Source organism: Spinacia oleracea, chromosome 2 (genome assembly GCF_020520425.1).
Source record: "Spinacia oleracea cultivar Varoflay chromosome 2, BTI_SOV_V1, whole genome shotgun sequence".
Lineage (NCBI taxonomy): Eukaryota > Viridiplantae > Streptophyta > Magnoliopsida > Caryophyllales > Amaranthaceae > Spinacia > Spinacia oleracea.
Window position 1 is genome coordinate 109,491,187 of NC_079488.1, and position 16,052 is coordinate 109,507,238.

General features: G+C 33.1%; 2 protein-coding genes across 2 annotated transcripts; both read left to right on the forward strand.

The window, feature by feature from the left end:
- The first annotated feature begins 1,896 nt into the window (after positions 1-1,896).
- LOC110781951 (E3 ubiquitin-protein ligase At1g63170) lies at positions 1,897-6,335 on the forward strand. Its single transcript, XM_021985999.2, has 3 exons — positions 1,897-2,861; positions 3,668-4,034; positions 5,417-6,335. The coding sequence occupies exons 1-3, from the start codon at positions 2,383-2,385 to the stop codon at positions 5,561-5,563; spliced, it is 993 nt and encodes a 330-aa protein (XP_021841691.2). The 5' UTR covers positions 1,897-2,382; the 3' UTR covers positions 5,564-6,335.
- A 4,284-nt stretch (positions 6,336-10,619) lies between these two features.
- Positions 10,620-14,675, forward strand: LOC110782060 (farnesyl pyrophosphate synthase). The gene is made up of 12 exons (XM_021986126.2): positions 10,620-10,820; positions 12,017-12,041; positions 12,696-12,811; positions 12,913-12,999; positions 13,106-13,222; positions 13,334-13,422; positions 13,520-13,571; positions 13,732-13,827; positions 13,922-13,966; positions 14,059-14,148; positions 14,228-14,299; positions 14,380-14,675. The coding sequence occupies exons 1-12, from the start codon at positions 10,710-10,712 to the stop codon at positions 14,506-14,508; spliced, it is 1,029 nt and encodes a 342-aa protein (XP_021841818.1). The 5' UTR covers positions 10,620-10,709; the 3' UTR covers positions 14,509-14,675.
- Positions 14,676-16,052: the final 1,377 nt, after the last annotated feature.

The window sequence follows — 16,052 nt, forward strand, 5'->3', positions numbered from 1 at the left end:
TTGGTGCTACTTTTTTTGCACGACTTTTCTTTGTAGCTGGTCATAAAATCTTAGGTCATGGCTTGATGAACAACGTTATAGTGTTATACGAGTAGTTGGTTTCAAATAGAATGATATAAACTTTTCAACTCTAAATTGGATTTCAATTCGATCTCGATCTTTCTCCCCTTATTCCTTCTCAATCTCTTTTATAGTTTTATCATATCCATGAGCTTCTCCAGACTTGTATTCATGACCTTCAACTTAGGAACGCATGCTCTAACGAGGTTGGCTAAAAATACATCCGAGTTGATCTATTTTGGACACTAACATACTTTGGAGGTACAAATTTATTTATTATTAGTAAAGATTATGTTAGTATCAATAAAGAAAAAGTCTTATTTGCAGTGATTAATTGTGTATTTGGTAATACCAATAAAATACCAATGTATACCAAATACTCCCTCTGTCCCTTAATACTCGACCTGTTTTGACCGGACACGCTTGCCAATGCACAACTTTGACCACCAATTTCTTTAACTACATATTATAAAAACGTATAAAAATATTAATATTTGGAAAATATATACTAAGATGAAGCCAACAATATATTATATACTAACATTTGTTTTCATATACTAGAAATAAAATAAGGTTAAAGTAAATTAAATAAATAGTGCAAAAAGTCAAACAGATCGAGTATTAAGGGACGGAGGAAGATTATAATAGACGTGTACCAATAAAACTTGTTAGCATCGAAAATGGATCATCTCTGTTATTGTTTAAGACTTCCTCTGCTCTAACAGTCTCACCACTAATAAAGAAACGGCTACCCACCATTTGTCGGTGGGCCACTAATGTTTGTTCAATATGGTAAGTTATTGAACTTTTATAATTTACCAAGTGAGAGCCCAATATTTATTGGACAATGGGTTAAATGCCAGTAGTGCTCGTATTTGGGCCTTAGGTCTTGATAAGGAATGGTCTGTTATAGAGGATCCAAAACTCAAGGGCCAAATTCTCTGAATAAAGGAAATAAAATTTAAATTCTGTTTTTTACGAAATATCTCGAAGGTTTAACAAAATACACCAAATACCTTTAACTTTTTCAGAAGGCATCAATACGCCTGATGTTTAAAATAATATTAAAAAAAATTCTTGAGGCTGACAGACGTTAAGTCTCCATTAGCGTGTGTTTACTTCTTTTTTTTCCCTTACTCAACCCGGTCGGACAGGGCATGAAGTCGTGGGTTGTGGGCTGCATTTTTTTGGAAAAAACACGTCAAGGCACGGCACGAACCGAACTTTCACGACGACCCGTGCCGACATGAGAGCCCGTGGGCCTTGGCCAAGCATGGCCCTATTTTGAATTTTTTGGCTTGATACAAACGGGCTTGGTGTGGGCCGGGCCGCAACCCACGGTCACCTTTAATACTACATAAGCAATAAGAATAAGGTGAAAAGAATATAGCTAGTGAAGTTGTGGGAGGATGCAGCATCACCGGTGGGAGGATGTAGCCCCAGGTGCAAATCATCTTAGAAAAGAGGGACAATACTAATTTAATAAACTTTATACAGAAGTACTTGTATACTTGTATGAAATATGTTCCAGACTGCTGGTTGGATTAGGTAGCCAACTTATCAAACCTTAAACACCCAGTAAACCATCCAAAACTCGAAAATGACACAAAATTTTAATAACATGAAACTTGATATATCTGTTGTACCATCTCTGACAATTCCATTAACAGAATCATACCCAGATCTTAACCACTCTTATAAACTCAATTACATAACAAGATTAGATTTCAATGTCATACCAATTAATTAATCAAATTAATAAAAAAACTGGATCGTTAGGCCAAAAGTTCTTGTAGCAATTTGCCTTTACGTCTATTTCTACATCCAATTCATAACCTCTCTAACAATTCCCTTGTCATCAAAGCAAAGGAAGGTGAAGTTGGGTTGTTGGTCACCATCTAAAAACCCAACTTCACCTTCCTCAATCTCTTATCCTTCAAACCTCACCTCTTTCTTCATCTTGAGGTTAAAAACTCGATTTCCCGTACCCATAAAAATGACATTATTCCAATCAATTAAACTCGAATTCTCTTGCATTAGCTCGTCAAAAACACTCAAATAGCACAATAACATACAACTTTTCTACCACTGAGGTCTTAGCCTATCGGTTAAGATTGAGAGTCTGTAATTTGCATTGCAGTTGTGGCCTGCCGCCTGTGGGCCTGTGGCCATTCGCGCCAGGCAAAAATAACATACAACTTTTCTACAACTGAGCTGGTCTTAGCTGAGTGGTTAAAATTGATGGTTTGTGTACGATAGGTCTCAAGTTCGAATCCTCCGCCTTCTTTTATAATTTGCATTGCCGTTGTGGCTCATTTCGCTATGGGGATTCCTAGTCATGTTCCGTTTTCAACGTCGAGATTAATATCTGGTGTACCTCGAGAACAAGATGGAGTCGTTACAAACGATCAAATAAGGCCTATAAGAGAAATCTCATTCGTTGTACGGATGGCAATGAGAGTATCGAGAGCAAAGTGGTTTACGTTCCTTAGAAGGGTTTTTCATTACCAAAATGGAACAAGATCTCACCTAGGAGATAACCCTTTTAATTTGTGTGGTTGGATGATGCTTGAATTTGTAGCACTTTTGGTACAAATTTGTGTTACTTCGATTACTCTATTTGTTTCTAAGGAAGAAAGGCCTGTTTGGCCTATGAGAATATGGGTTGTTGGGTATGATTTTGGTTGTGTTGTGAGTCTTCTTATCTTGTGTTGGAGGTATAGACATTATCATTTGGGAGGAGGAGATGATGGGGTGAATTTTCCTGATTTGGAACAGCAAAGAGACAATGAAGAATCAAGGTAATATTTAATTACTTACTATGTTCCACAATTTGTGTACCACTTGTGCGTTTCTTCTTTCAGTTGGCTTATTATTTTAAGTGATCAACTTTGATGAAATAACATGCATGGTCACCTTTAGACCTAGTTATTGGGTGGGTTGGGTCAGGGTCGGTGCAGGTTAAAGTGGGTCGGTTAATAAAAGGGTTATTTTTAGTGGGTCAATAATGGACTGATCAAATAGGGTCACGAGCATGTAATGGGAAGGTCAATAAAAGAACAAGGAAAAATGAAAAAAAAAAAAATCGTATGCAAGTACAAGTGATTACGAAGCTCTACGCATAACTTCGTATATTTCATGTCATAACTATTTTAGTTTTCAAAATTATTGTGTTATAAGTTCAATAAAAGTCTCGTCCAATAAAAGGCATGCCCATCACAACCCTATTAACTTCTAACCCTATACGGCTATATATACTCAATCATTGGGTTACTCTATCCAATAACCAGGTCTAGTCACCTTAGGTAACACATGAACTCATTAATACATCAGTGAAAGTATGTAATTAGTACGTGATCTGAGGATCTTTACCGTTGAACCAATTAAAGTCATTTTTAGGTCCATCTTCTCACAAGGTATATACAAGCACATTAGTAAAGAAATAGTCTCGATTGCACCATACACAACATAAAATGAACCGGTTATACATACCTACAAAATTATCAATGTGATGCCCCAACGTGATATTTTAGTTCATAAAGCATGAAAAAACACATTTTAAGACAATTGATCATGTCTAACAAAACCATCCTATTTTCTGGAACAGGGGTTTGCATTTTGTGAACAAATGCAAGGCATCACTAGACTTAATCTTTGCACTATGGTTTGTAATGGGAAATGTATGGGTTTTCGACTCGCGATTCGGATCCTTAAACGGAGCTCCGAAGCTTCACATCCTTTGCATAACCATATTGTTTTGGAATGCCATAACATATTCCTTTCCTTTCCTTCTTTTTATTCTGTTCTGTATTTGTGTTCCATTAATCAGTAGCTGCATTGGCTATAATATGAACTTGGGTTCTGCTGAAAAGGGGGCTTCTGATGATCAAATTTCTCAGTTACATTGCTGGAAATTTAAATTGGTTGACAACAGTTTTGATGCTGGAAATTCCTCCCCTGCTAAGGACAATCCAGTAAGTTCATTTACCTCCTTAAACTAATCATTTAAATGATAATTTTCCTATTTTTTGTGATTTTTAAGAAAATAACTCTACGTTTTATAATCGTATAAAATGACATTTTTTTAGTATTTCCCCTACAAAAATAACTTATAATTAAGGCTTTGTTCAAGTTCAAATAAGTTCATTTAGGTTCAAATCAATTCATTTAAGTTCAAATCAGTTCACATATGTTTAGTTACGTTCGGGTAACATAAGTTCGGAATCAGTTAAATTCAGGTAATATAAGTTCAGAAAATATAATTTTCTAGACATTTCCACTTAAAATAAGTTTATTTCAAAGACAAAATAAATTTTTTAAGATAAAATAAGTACATAAGGTCAGTTAAGTTCAGATAAGTTTAGATAATATAAGTTCAGACAAAATAAGTCAATAGAACGGAGTCGGAGCCTAAGTTGTGAATCTTGTGATTGGCACAATTTTTTTTAAAAAAAAATCATACGTTGTGTCCGGTTCACCTTATTTCCACTTATAACTTCAAATAATCAACCGATATAGTTAAGATAAGGACTGACAAATTCAATTGGCGATTCAAATAAGCTATAATAAATTTACATAAGTAAAATTGGGTGACTATAATAGAATACCTCTTACTATGTTAATTTACCCTTACTCCCATTAATTAATTTCTTTTAAAAGGACAACCTTTGATATTCTTGTATGTAAAGGGAAAAGTAAGAATTTCAATAACACTTCGTCTTACTAAATCAAAGTCTTAAAATTTTATCATTTCTATGAGTAAGTATTGAGTAACATTTTAATGTTTTTCATTCAAATTAAACTTTTATTAAAGTCGTATTTTAAAATCACTAAAGTTGACCTACACACTCTTTTCTCGTAAAAGTTACTATGTTGAATTTTGAAAATCACTAAAATTGCTTGATATACTTTTTTTTTTTTTCTCAAAAAGTTACTATTTTCGTCTCTTTACGTTTTTCTTTTTTAGTGTCTCAAAATGTTCTTTGCATTTCTTTTTATGTTGTCACATAAATGATTTAATATTCTATCAAGATTTGAGTCTATGATTATTTTAACAAATTAAATTCATTGGTTCATTTAACTTCTCACACTTTTCCATTGGGACATTAAAATTTTCTCATTTTTTCAATATCAGAATTTTGTTAAAAGTAAAACATTATAAATAAACGTAATTTGCCTTATTTGAATAAAAAAAATAGAGGAATCTCAATGCATATTAATTAGTCGTTAAAACGCGTGCAAAATATCAAATGTAAAGAATAAAAAGAGACGGGATACTACGTAGTGTACTATGTTTGCGTTTTGAAAATCGCCAAAGTTACACGCACAATCTTTAATTTCTTAATTAATCTCGCAGGAATGTTGTATATGCTTGACAAAATACAAGGACAAAGAAGAGATAAGGCAATTACCATGTTCACATATTTTCCACAAGAAATGTGTGGACCAATGGCTCACGATTATATCATGTTGTCCTTTATGTAAACAAGGTTTAGATCGATAGGTATACATAGTATTAGGTAAACCGTTCAAAGATTATGAATTGGGTTTACGATTATATTGTACAGCTTGTAACTATATATACGTAGTACGAAGTACGGAGTATATTGTAATATAAAAACGAATACAATGAGTTTTTTACATTCATGTATGGAGGATAGTTTTTCACAAGAAAATTATGAACGTTAGGATATGATCACGAAATCCATACAAATTTAATGTGATTTTAAAAAAATCATATCATAAATCTTACTTCATTTTTGTTTGTTTTTGTTTTTTTTTTTTTTTTTTTTACGGGGTAGTTTTATTTCTTAAGTTCACAACCGATTAAATATTCTACTTTTTATATAATTGTTCTTAAGGATAATTCATTTATTCGGAGTACTCCGTATTTCACAAGCTATGATTGATACGTACGAACTAAATATGAAGTATGTATTGCAATTTGCAAGTGTAGGAGTATCAAAGTTTTCGGCCTATTTCATACGTGGTATTCAAAAATATCTAAAAGTGAGAATATTTAGCTTTTATGTGCAAAAATTGTCTCCTATATTCTAACCATTATTGATCTAAAGACACCTCCCAAGTATTATTCTTTTTATGCAACATCAATATCAATATTAATAATATTATATTATTATTCCCACATTGTAAATTTAAAGTGTACAATTATCCAAATGCAAGGAATGTGATTAGATGAATGTCTTAATTTAATTATGAAATATTCAAAGTTTATAATAATGACATAATTATTCTTCTTGACACTAAAAAAAGAATGACATATTATATATTCTAGTAGATCCCATCAAAAATAAATATAATAATGACATAATGTTGATGTTGCATTTAATTTTACTGGAAAGAGGAACTTCGAATCACAGCATATTTAAGTGGTTGGGAGTTTGGCTGTTGAATTAGGTACGCGGTCAGCTGTGTTTCGGGTCTATTCGGATAATGTTTTGTGTCATGTCATTGTGTCTGTACGAATTGAATGTATGAACTTTTTTTTTCAAGTCACTTCGCTTTTGTCGGATGCCGGTCGCATGATTACTTTTTGACAACCCTAATCGAGAACCAAGTTGTGTGGTTTCTTTTGTTTAGGAGGAGAGAGATAAATAGTAGGGGGATTATAACATATACAGCGCGTTTCATGTGTGACTAGCCACACCATCAACTTGATGGTGTGATGCACACAACTAATATGGAGAAAGTTATTGACGGGTGTTACTTAACTTTCTATGTTGGTGTTACTTATACATTGTAGTCGCTGTTACTTTTCTTATTTTCCTGCAGTTTCTTGAATTTCATGCATGTTAGATGTTCCGTGTGTAGACTTGTATTACTTTTTTATAATACATTAATCAATTCAATTTTCCCGATATCTTTTGGACTTTTGGTGACCGTAAAAGACTATTAATTGGATCGGACCAAATTGTTGTCCAATTAGAAAGTCTAACAACCAATTAACTTAGTGTTTTAGTGATAATTACAACATTGTTGTCCAATTGAAAAGTCTAACTACCAATGATCTTAGTTTTTTTGGTGTTAGCACCCGATTCATCCTTAGGGCTAATCCGGATTCGGGACGAGTTCTGGGTGGTTAGCTTCCAGTCCCCTCCCAATTGTTGTTGCGGGGGATCGAACACGGGTTCTCCCTACCAAGTTTAGCCCCAATCACCACTGAACCAACAAGCAATTAATACCAATTAATGAACTTAGTGTCTTAGTGATAACTACGATATTGTTGTCCAATTTGAGGTAAGGTTGCACCAATCCTCCTTAAGATTGTCAAATGGGTTGATCATGTTTCATTTAAATTTATAGGAATTTATTCACATATGTTTAATTAGTTGATAAAATTAGCAATATATATTTGATCCTCGATTTATTGAAAGTAGAATAATATTGTATCATGAAGGTTTACAAGTGATACGAGACCGACCTCCAAAAATTAAATTATTTTTCAGAAAGAGCTATCCGTTTGTGGGATATAAGATCTTACTTTACAGGTTATTAAGAAAATCTCATCAGAGACTTTCTCATTATATTTTATCAAGTCATTATATTTGTTTTAAAGAGTAAAATTTAAAATATGAAATTAAATCTCATTTACACTACTACACTGTTACGAAAAATTTACTTTATTTCCGGGAAAACAAAAACAATTCATGACAAGATCCAATATGAGTCATATACTCGATCATATGGCTCCTCTACCGAAAAGAATCTAAAGACAAAAACTTAAATTATACTTTCCATGTTAGATCTTAATCCTTTGGATTACTAATTTATTTAAGCAAAATTTATTTATTTAATTTTGCCAACAAATATGATAAATCACGAACTGCTTTGCTGTAAAAAGATACGTACTGAGTAATTGACGAGTAATGACAGTTATTGACAGAATGACAGGCACTTTCTCAGAGAATCACAAATTCACAGTTAGACCCAGGCACCGATGATTTCATGTCTTGGTATAGAATTGAAAGTTTGTGTACAATACGTCGATACATTTTAAGTTCGAAATTCTTTTTCCCGTATTTATAATTTGTATTACTCGGTGGCCCGTTTGCACATACAGAGTATTAAAAATAAAATAAAGTTAAGCCCAGTGAAGTTGACCCAATCCGATACCCAATTTGATCTAAAAATGATTCGAACAAAAATTTAAATCATTATTACTACTATTATTATTATTGAATATTGTAATAAACAATGACCTGAACTAATCCGAAATACTTTATCTAACTTGAAAAAATCTTATCTAATACTCCGTACTTCATACTCCCTTCGTATTCATTTAAGAGATACACTTGGTCGGACAAGGGTATTAAGAAAAAGAATTGAATTAAATAAAGTAATAAAACAAGTGGGGTTGGGTAGATATTTTAATAAGTAAAACAAGTGGGACCATGTCATTTTAGGGGATGGGGGTGAGGGTGGAGTGTAGATTGATTATTTAATTAGATGGTGGGGTTGGTAAGTTACCAAAAATGACAAGTGTATCTCTTAAATAAATACGGCCGGAAAAAGCAAGTGTATTCCTTAAATAAATAAGGAGGGAGTATGAACTAACCTGATATGGCGCAAATTGATATAGACCCGAACCAGAGGCGGTCAACCGTCGATAAATTAAAATAGACAAGATATCTGAAAGGACCTAAACCAAACCCGTACATTTACCATAGTAGGAGTTACCCGAACAGGCTCAAACCAAATTGACCCAATACAGACGATCCATTTGTCAGCCGGGTCAGTCACAATAGAGCTGATCCGTTTGGAGGAGAGCGAGGAACCCGTGCAGCACGTGCGAGTTATCAGAATCAAAAAATAGCCTCTAGCGAGGAAAGCAAGTGTTTCCTAAAGGTCCCACCTCAATACTCCGTACAAGCACTTTTTATCACCCTCTCTGTTTCCTGAATTTACCGTTTTGCCACTTTGAACTATTTAACAAGTGTAACTCTTCGAAAAATAAAGCCAAAATAAAGTCCAATTATAGAGGAGTATGGGGGACCTTTATGTTTCCAACAAGAAAGATAGATTGAAAGCCAATATAAATGCAGTAAACGAGTCCCTCTTGTCGTTATTTGGGTGACAGATGAAGTTCATATCAGATCAGATCAGATTGTATCAGATTTAAATCGGATCATGTTTAAGTCAACTGTAAATCAGCTAAAGTCATTTGTAAGGAGTAACAAACTAATTAGATCTGAAGGTATATTGGCTAGGAACCCCACATAGGTCAACCAAGTTCGGGTTGACGGATTGGGGAGGAGAAGGAATCCTCATTACAAAATGCATTTTAGTGAGGTTTGCGAGGTGAAAACCTTATCGTACTAGATCTAAACACATTCAATGTTATCCTCGTATTTCAATAATAAACTAGCTTTCGAGTGTTGTTTAGTCGTCTTTTAAATTGCTAACTACATTGATGGCTTGTGATTTTAGTGCTATAGAGATGGAATTTGGAAGTTGAAAAATATATAAGTTAGATGGTGTATTAATATTGATTATTAACGAGGGAGATAAAGTGGAAGATATTGAATGAATATATGAATTAAATGGTGAATTGGTGTTGAATGAGGAAGATGAAGTTGTGTTGAAGCCGTAAAATACTTCGTATAAAAAACAACAAAACAAAAATTGAAAAACAAAAAATAAATTTATTGGCGAAAGCTAGACGTGGGTGACATGTGTCATCTAATCATCTATGGTTATCCTTTTTAAATACTAATAATAAAGTATAGATTGTATGAAAAATCGTAATATTTAATACACCGTACAAAAATAAGTTTTACAAATAACGACTGTTTTAAATATACTTTTAAGATTCTAAGTGGACGCTAAACTAAAAATACGAAGTACTCTTGCTATTCATGTTTCAATAGGTCATGACCGTCTTGTGCGCACTTGAAATTTAATAAATTTATACTCCCTCCGTCTCATTTTGTTCTTTACGTTTGGTATTTTTCACGCGTTTTAACGATTAATTAATTTGCATCGAGATTCCTCAATTATTTTTATTTGAACAAGATAAATTACGTTTATTTATAATGTTTTCACTTTTATCAAAACTCTGATATTGGGAAATGAAAAAAATTTAATGTCCCAATGAAAAAGTGTGAGAGATTAAATAACCCAATGAATTTAATTGTTTAAAATAATAATTGGACACAAATTTTGATAGAATACTAAGTCATTTATGTGATAATATAAAAGGAAATGTAAAGAACAATTTGAAATACCCAAAAAGGAAAACGTAAATAACAAAAAGAGAAGGAAGGAGTAATATACTTTATCTGGGTAATTTTTACCCTTTTTTTTTTATTAACTTTGTATAATTTTTAAATATTTTGGTAACTTTACTACCGTCTTGTATTTATAATTTGTATAGCTGTATAATTAATTGTTTGTATTCATGTTCAATCATGTAACTCGGGTCGGGTCAACTTTGCTTATACTCCGTATAAATCAAGGAGTTTTACAGTCCCCGTAACTAGGTGATTGGGCAACGCAAAATTGCTGACTCAACTCTCCTTATATAAAAACAAGAACAAAGACACTCATTCCTTAACCCATCTCTTTCTCTTCTCCTCTTTCTCTCTCTCAAACTCTGTGATTCCCAAATTCAGAATTTCAAACAAGAGAAAATGAGCGATCTGAGGTCAAAGTTCCTTGAAGTTTACGAAGTTCTTAAATCTGAGCTTCTCAATGATCCCGCTTTTGAATGGACTGACACTTCTCGCCAATGGGTTGACAGGGTACTCATTAATTTCCTCTAATTTCGTCTAATTTCTGTTTAAGATTTTGCTTTTCTGGGGTTTATATTTAATTTATTTTTGACGATTTTCTGCTATTTTTCTTCTTAATTACTCATTATTTTCTTCTGTTGATTGCTGGATTAGTCAATTTTAGCTTGATTAATTGATCTGGGGTTTCTTCATTAATTTTGTGTTTGTGTTGCTAATTGATTGTAGTTGACGTTGATGCAATGTGTTTGACATGAACCCAATTTCATGATTTTTAACCCAAGTTAATAAGTCTTATTATCTGATCTATAGTCTATGAGACATTATATTGACAATCCGAGCATTTATTTTAATCTATGTTTGATTAATGGTGATTAGAAAATTAGATACGATAACTCTAAGATTAGAATGTTGAACAATTTAATGTCGTGTTCATGATTGAATGTGTTGCTATAATTTGCTGAGTATCGCGAGTTTCCGATTTTAGAAATAGATTAATGTACACGCGATTGCATGGGTAAAATTGCAAAAACATTAGGCAAATTAAGCTAGTTACTATACTTGTCCAATCATGCAAGGTTATCAAATTGATAACAGTCACATATTTTTTTGTTGGTGTGAATGAGCCAATGCAAATTACAAACGAGGACAGAGAGATTTGAAATTGACATCTATCGTACATAGGCCATCAGTGTTAACTGCTAGGCCAAGACCTCATTGGTATAACAATAACACTTTGTCTAGGAAGAACTTGCTAATTCCAGGTTTGACTTATTGTGGTTTGACCATCAGCAACCTTGATACTGTCTACTGTATTAGTTCACATCTAAGCTGAAGCCATACTAGCAGGCTTCATTATTTCATCTAAGTATGTCCTTAACCCCTCGGGCAACAGATTCGGGCAATCGGGTCTAATCATCATTTCTTAAGATGATTTCTGCTAGAATTCTGCATGTCATTTGTGTCTTTGGGAAGGAGGAGACAGAATTTTAGCAAATTTTGAGTTCTGCTGCTATGAAATTAAGATTGAAAGTGGGGTTGTTGCATTTAAGAGTTTTGGACTTTGGTAGATAAAGACTTAAAGCTAGAATGCAAGTACTAAGTTTCTGTGTTGTCTAAGTGAGTCTTTCAACCATTAAATTCGAAACTGACTTTTTGTCTTATATATGGTTCTTACATGCTCCTTCTTTTTGTGTTTTTTCCTACAGATGCTGGATTACAATGTTCCAGGAGGTGAGCAATATTTGTCCTTGTCAATTTTCTTATTGCCTCATAAGTACTGGGCCATGTTTGGAACATTAAGGATGTTTTTCATTTGATTCTCGTTTGCTTTATCTTGTGTTTTGTTCTACAATCTTAGACCATTTGGTAATGTATCCTTAGAAAGGATAATTAGTTTTGAAAAGCATGAACATATGTTTTGAGACTTTTGACCACCCCATTTGTTGTACTGGTTGAAACCTGTGGACTAGTTGTGTGCAAATGACATGGTTCGGCCATGTAATGCTAAATATATCCAAGGTATACAATCATGATTCGGCCTTCACAACACCATCCAAGGGAAATAGAATATTCAGGAATTGTACTTGCTTCCAAGAACTATATACCAATACCTTGTTTAGTTATGACCTTTAAGGGAATTTTGTTGGGAGTTCAGTGACAATAAAATTTCAAGAACATGCGTGGTTTCTTTCTGGAACACTTAAATATGAAGCATAACTTTTGGAAGTACAAGATAGTGAAGTTATTAATATCATATGGAGTGAGTAATGCATCCAACAAGCCGTAAAGGCACCTATATTCAAACAATTTGTACTTCAATTCAATTTCTTTCGAGTTCCACAAGTTGCTTTATCTTACATTCTGGTGCTTATTTTTATCTGGCAGGGAAGCTAAATCGCGGGCTCTCTGTTATTGACAGCTACAAGCTGTTAAAGGAGGAAAAAGAGCTGACTGATGATGAAGTCTTTCTTGCTTCTGCATTGGGGTGGTGCATTGAATGGGTATTATAGATATGAATTTTCTCTAATGTTATATAGCAATCCTTTCTTTAAATTTTAGGGAAAACCAATAACAGTATTTCTTTGTCCCTGTCTCTTAACAGCTTCAAGCATATTTTCTCGTTCTTGATGACATCATGGATAACTCTCATACAAGGCGTGGTCAGCCTTGCTGGTTCAGAGTTCCTAAGGTGTGCATCTGTTGTGAAAATGAGTCGTTATAGAAAGAAAAAAATCATTGAATCTGTATTGTAAGCTTTCAAAATCAGTTATTAATGGAAATTTTTGTTCTGTTAGGTTGGGATGATTGCTGTTAATGATGGTATAATACTTCGAAACCAAATCCCAAGAATTCTCAGGAAGCATTTTAGGGACAAGAAGTACTACGTTGACTTGTTGGATTTGTTTAATGAGGTAAGAATGCTTCATAGTTCATATAGGGTTGCCAACAAGGGGTTATTAACTTATTACTATGAAATATGAGTAAGTTCTGATAGATGTAAAACCTTTTCCCATTTATTACAGGTTGAGTTTCAGACTGCCAGTGGACAAATGATTGATCTGATCACTACCATTGAAGGAGAGAAAGATCTTTCAAAATATTCGTTGGACCTGTAAGTGGAGCGAAGCAAATTTTCTCTTACAACTTTGCTTAATATTAAAGCAAATTTTTAACTTAAAGTAAAATCTAACTTTATTTTTATGATGCAGTCACCGTCGCATCGTTCAGTACAAAACTGCGTATTACTCATTTTATATTTCTGTAAGTTCATTTCTGAAACTTTACCCATTTTATTTTCCAGCACTATTAAACAGTATTAACACATATTATAGGTGAACACTCTAGTTGCATAAAATTCATTCTATTGCTGATACTAAAATGGTGGCAACTATATCTGACATGTTGCTCTTATGTCATGCAGGTAGCTTGTGCTTTACTTATGTCTGGTGAAAAGCTCGAAGATCATCTAGATGTCAAAGACATTTTGGTTGATATGGGAATATATTTCCAAGTACAGGTCAGATGAATGTTTCTGTTTATATAGTATAATCTTCTGTACTAAATTGCCTTATGAATTTCAAATGTTTAATCCTAACATCTCTCGTTTGTAGGATGATTATCTCGATTGTTTTGGAGATCCAGAATTCATTGGCAAGGTGAGATACCAAACCTATTTCCTGCAATGTGCTTGAACTTTTGTATCTACTTATCAGAGAGTCTGAACTTTATGATATTCTTCTATCTTCAGATTGGAACTGATATTCAGGATTTTAAGTGCTCTTGGTTAGTTGTAAAAGCCTTAGAACTTTGTAACGATGAACAGAAGAAATCCTTACACGTAAGTGCTGTCATTATCATGCATGTTAAGTCAGTTATTCCATCTTTCATTTTCTCATTGTATAAATTGGTTTTTGCAGGAAAATTACGGCAAAGAAGACCCAACGTGTGTTGCTAGAGTAAAAGAACTCTATAATGTACTCGACCTTCAGGTTAGTGATTTCCCTAATCTTGCTTATTATCTTTAACAACCCTCTTCCCTTCTCTGAAATTTTTCATACAATTTTGATAGGGCGCATTTGCCGATTTTGAGAGCAAGAGTTATGAAAAATTGATCAAGTCTATTGAAGCACATTCTAGTATGGCAGTACAAGCTGTACTGAAGTCATTCTTAGCAAAAATATACAAGAGGCTGAAGTGAAGTCTTGGTACTTTCATCATCCTCTTTGATTGATTTTCTATTTATCATGATTTATTTGTAGTTGGTTTGTTGTGTTATTTATGTAGGTGGCTTTTGTAACTTAATTTTCTGCAAAGACAACTTATTATATTAATGAATGAATGATCCATTGTATTCATAAAGAAGAAGATTGTCTTCCTGTCTCAGTATTTTTTGTTCATGTTTGGGTATCTTTCATCATAACCAGTAATCTTATGCCTTCAATTTCTGTCATAACCGCGTTCTAAAGACAGAAAACAGAGAAAAACAGATCAGAACAGAACAACCAGTTTCTTAGATCGAGAGTGAGCTGCAGATTCCTCGTTCTTGATCATTCGTTAATGTTTGAAGCTCACAATCTTCAAGTCCATGTTGAAGTTCTTGATCATTCGTTAATGTTTGAAGCTCACAATCTTCAAGTCCATGTTGAAGTTCTTTGAGTCTTTTCCCACGTAAAGTCGCGTGCTCATTGCTTAGGGAACATATTAGAAGCTAGTTTTTCTGTAAAAATGTTGATACCTTCATAAATTTTCAAATGAAAGGAGATAAACATACATCATGTTTCTTCTATGTCTATAAATTTAGTGGACAGAGAGCCTATACACACAAGTTACACAACGAAGGTTATTTTGCAAATTGTTACATACATTATCTATATCATACTTCCTCCGTCTTTTAATACTCGCAATGTTTGGACTTTTGTCACTATTCATATAATCTACTTTGACTATTCGTAGTGTTTTTTATATAAGATAAAACATAGTCATGTGGGATTTTGTTAGATTCGTCTCAATGTGAATTTTCAAAATATCAACTTTTTATAATTTTTGCATAAAGAGAATTTAAGATATAAATGATCTAAGTTGTGCATTGACATGTGTGCAACTAACAAACGTTGCGAGTATTAAAAGACGTAGGAAGTAGTATCTAAAAGACGAAAAATGGCGTTCCAAGCGTGTGGATTTTATGTTTTCGTATGCCTGTTTGTGATGAACGCATATTTTGTTATATAAAGAAACGCCTGAGACAACGACAAATTATAAAATACACTCCAATTAATTTAAAATTTTATATTAAAACATAATTTTCTATTTTGCTAACCATGAAATACTATTGAATAACTTATATGATGTTATTTTGTTAACCATAAATATGCAATTCCTCAAAGAAATATATTTGTCTTTGTAAAAAAAAATTACTTCGTATATATATTTGATTATAAAAAAAATCGAGATTAGCGAACTGATTTATGAAATCTTGGAAGTGTTATGTTCAAATTTAAAAAAGAAAAGAAAAAGAGGGTAGTCCTTCTACGATAAGAAATAATGATTTCTTAATGTTAGTTTACCTACATTTTAAAAATCACGCACTCAACACTTACATAAAAAGCTAGTAACTATATAACTATATAAGTGGTCACCTTACACACGCTCGTGGACATCTTCACACGGCGGACGCTCACCAAAATGGCAGCGGTATTCTGGATACTTCCTAGAGCAATATATCTTTTAATTAACCACCTGTAA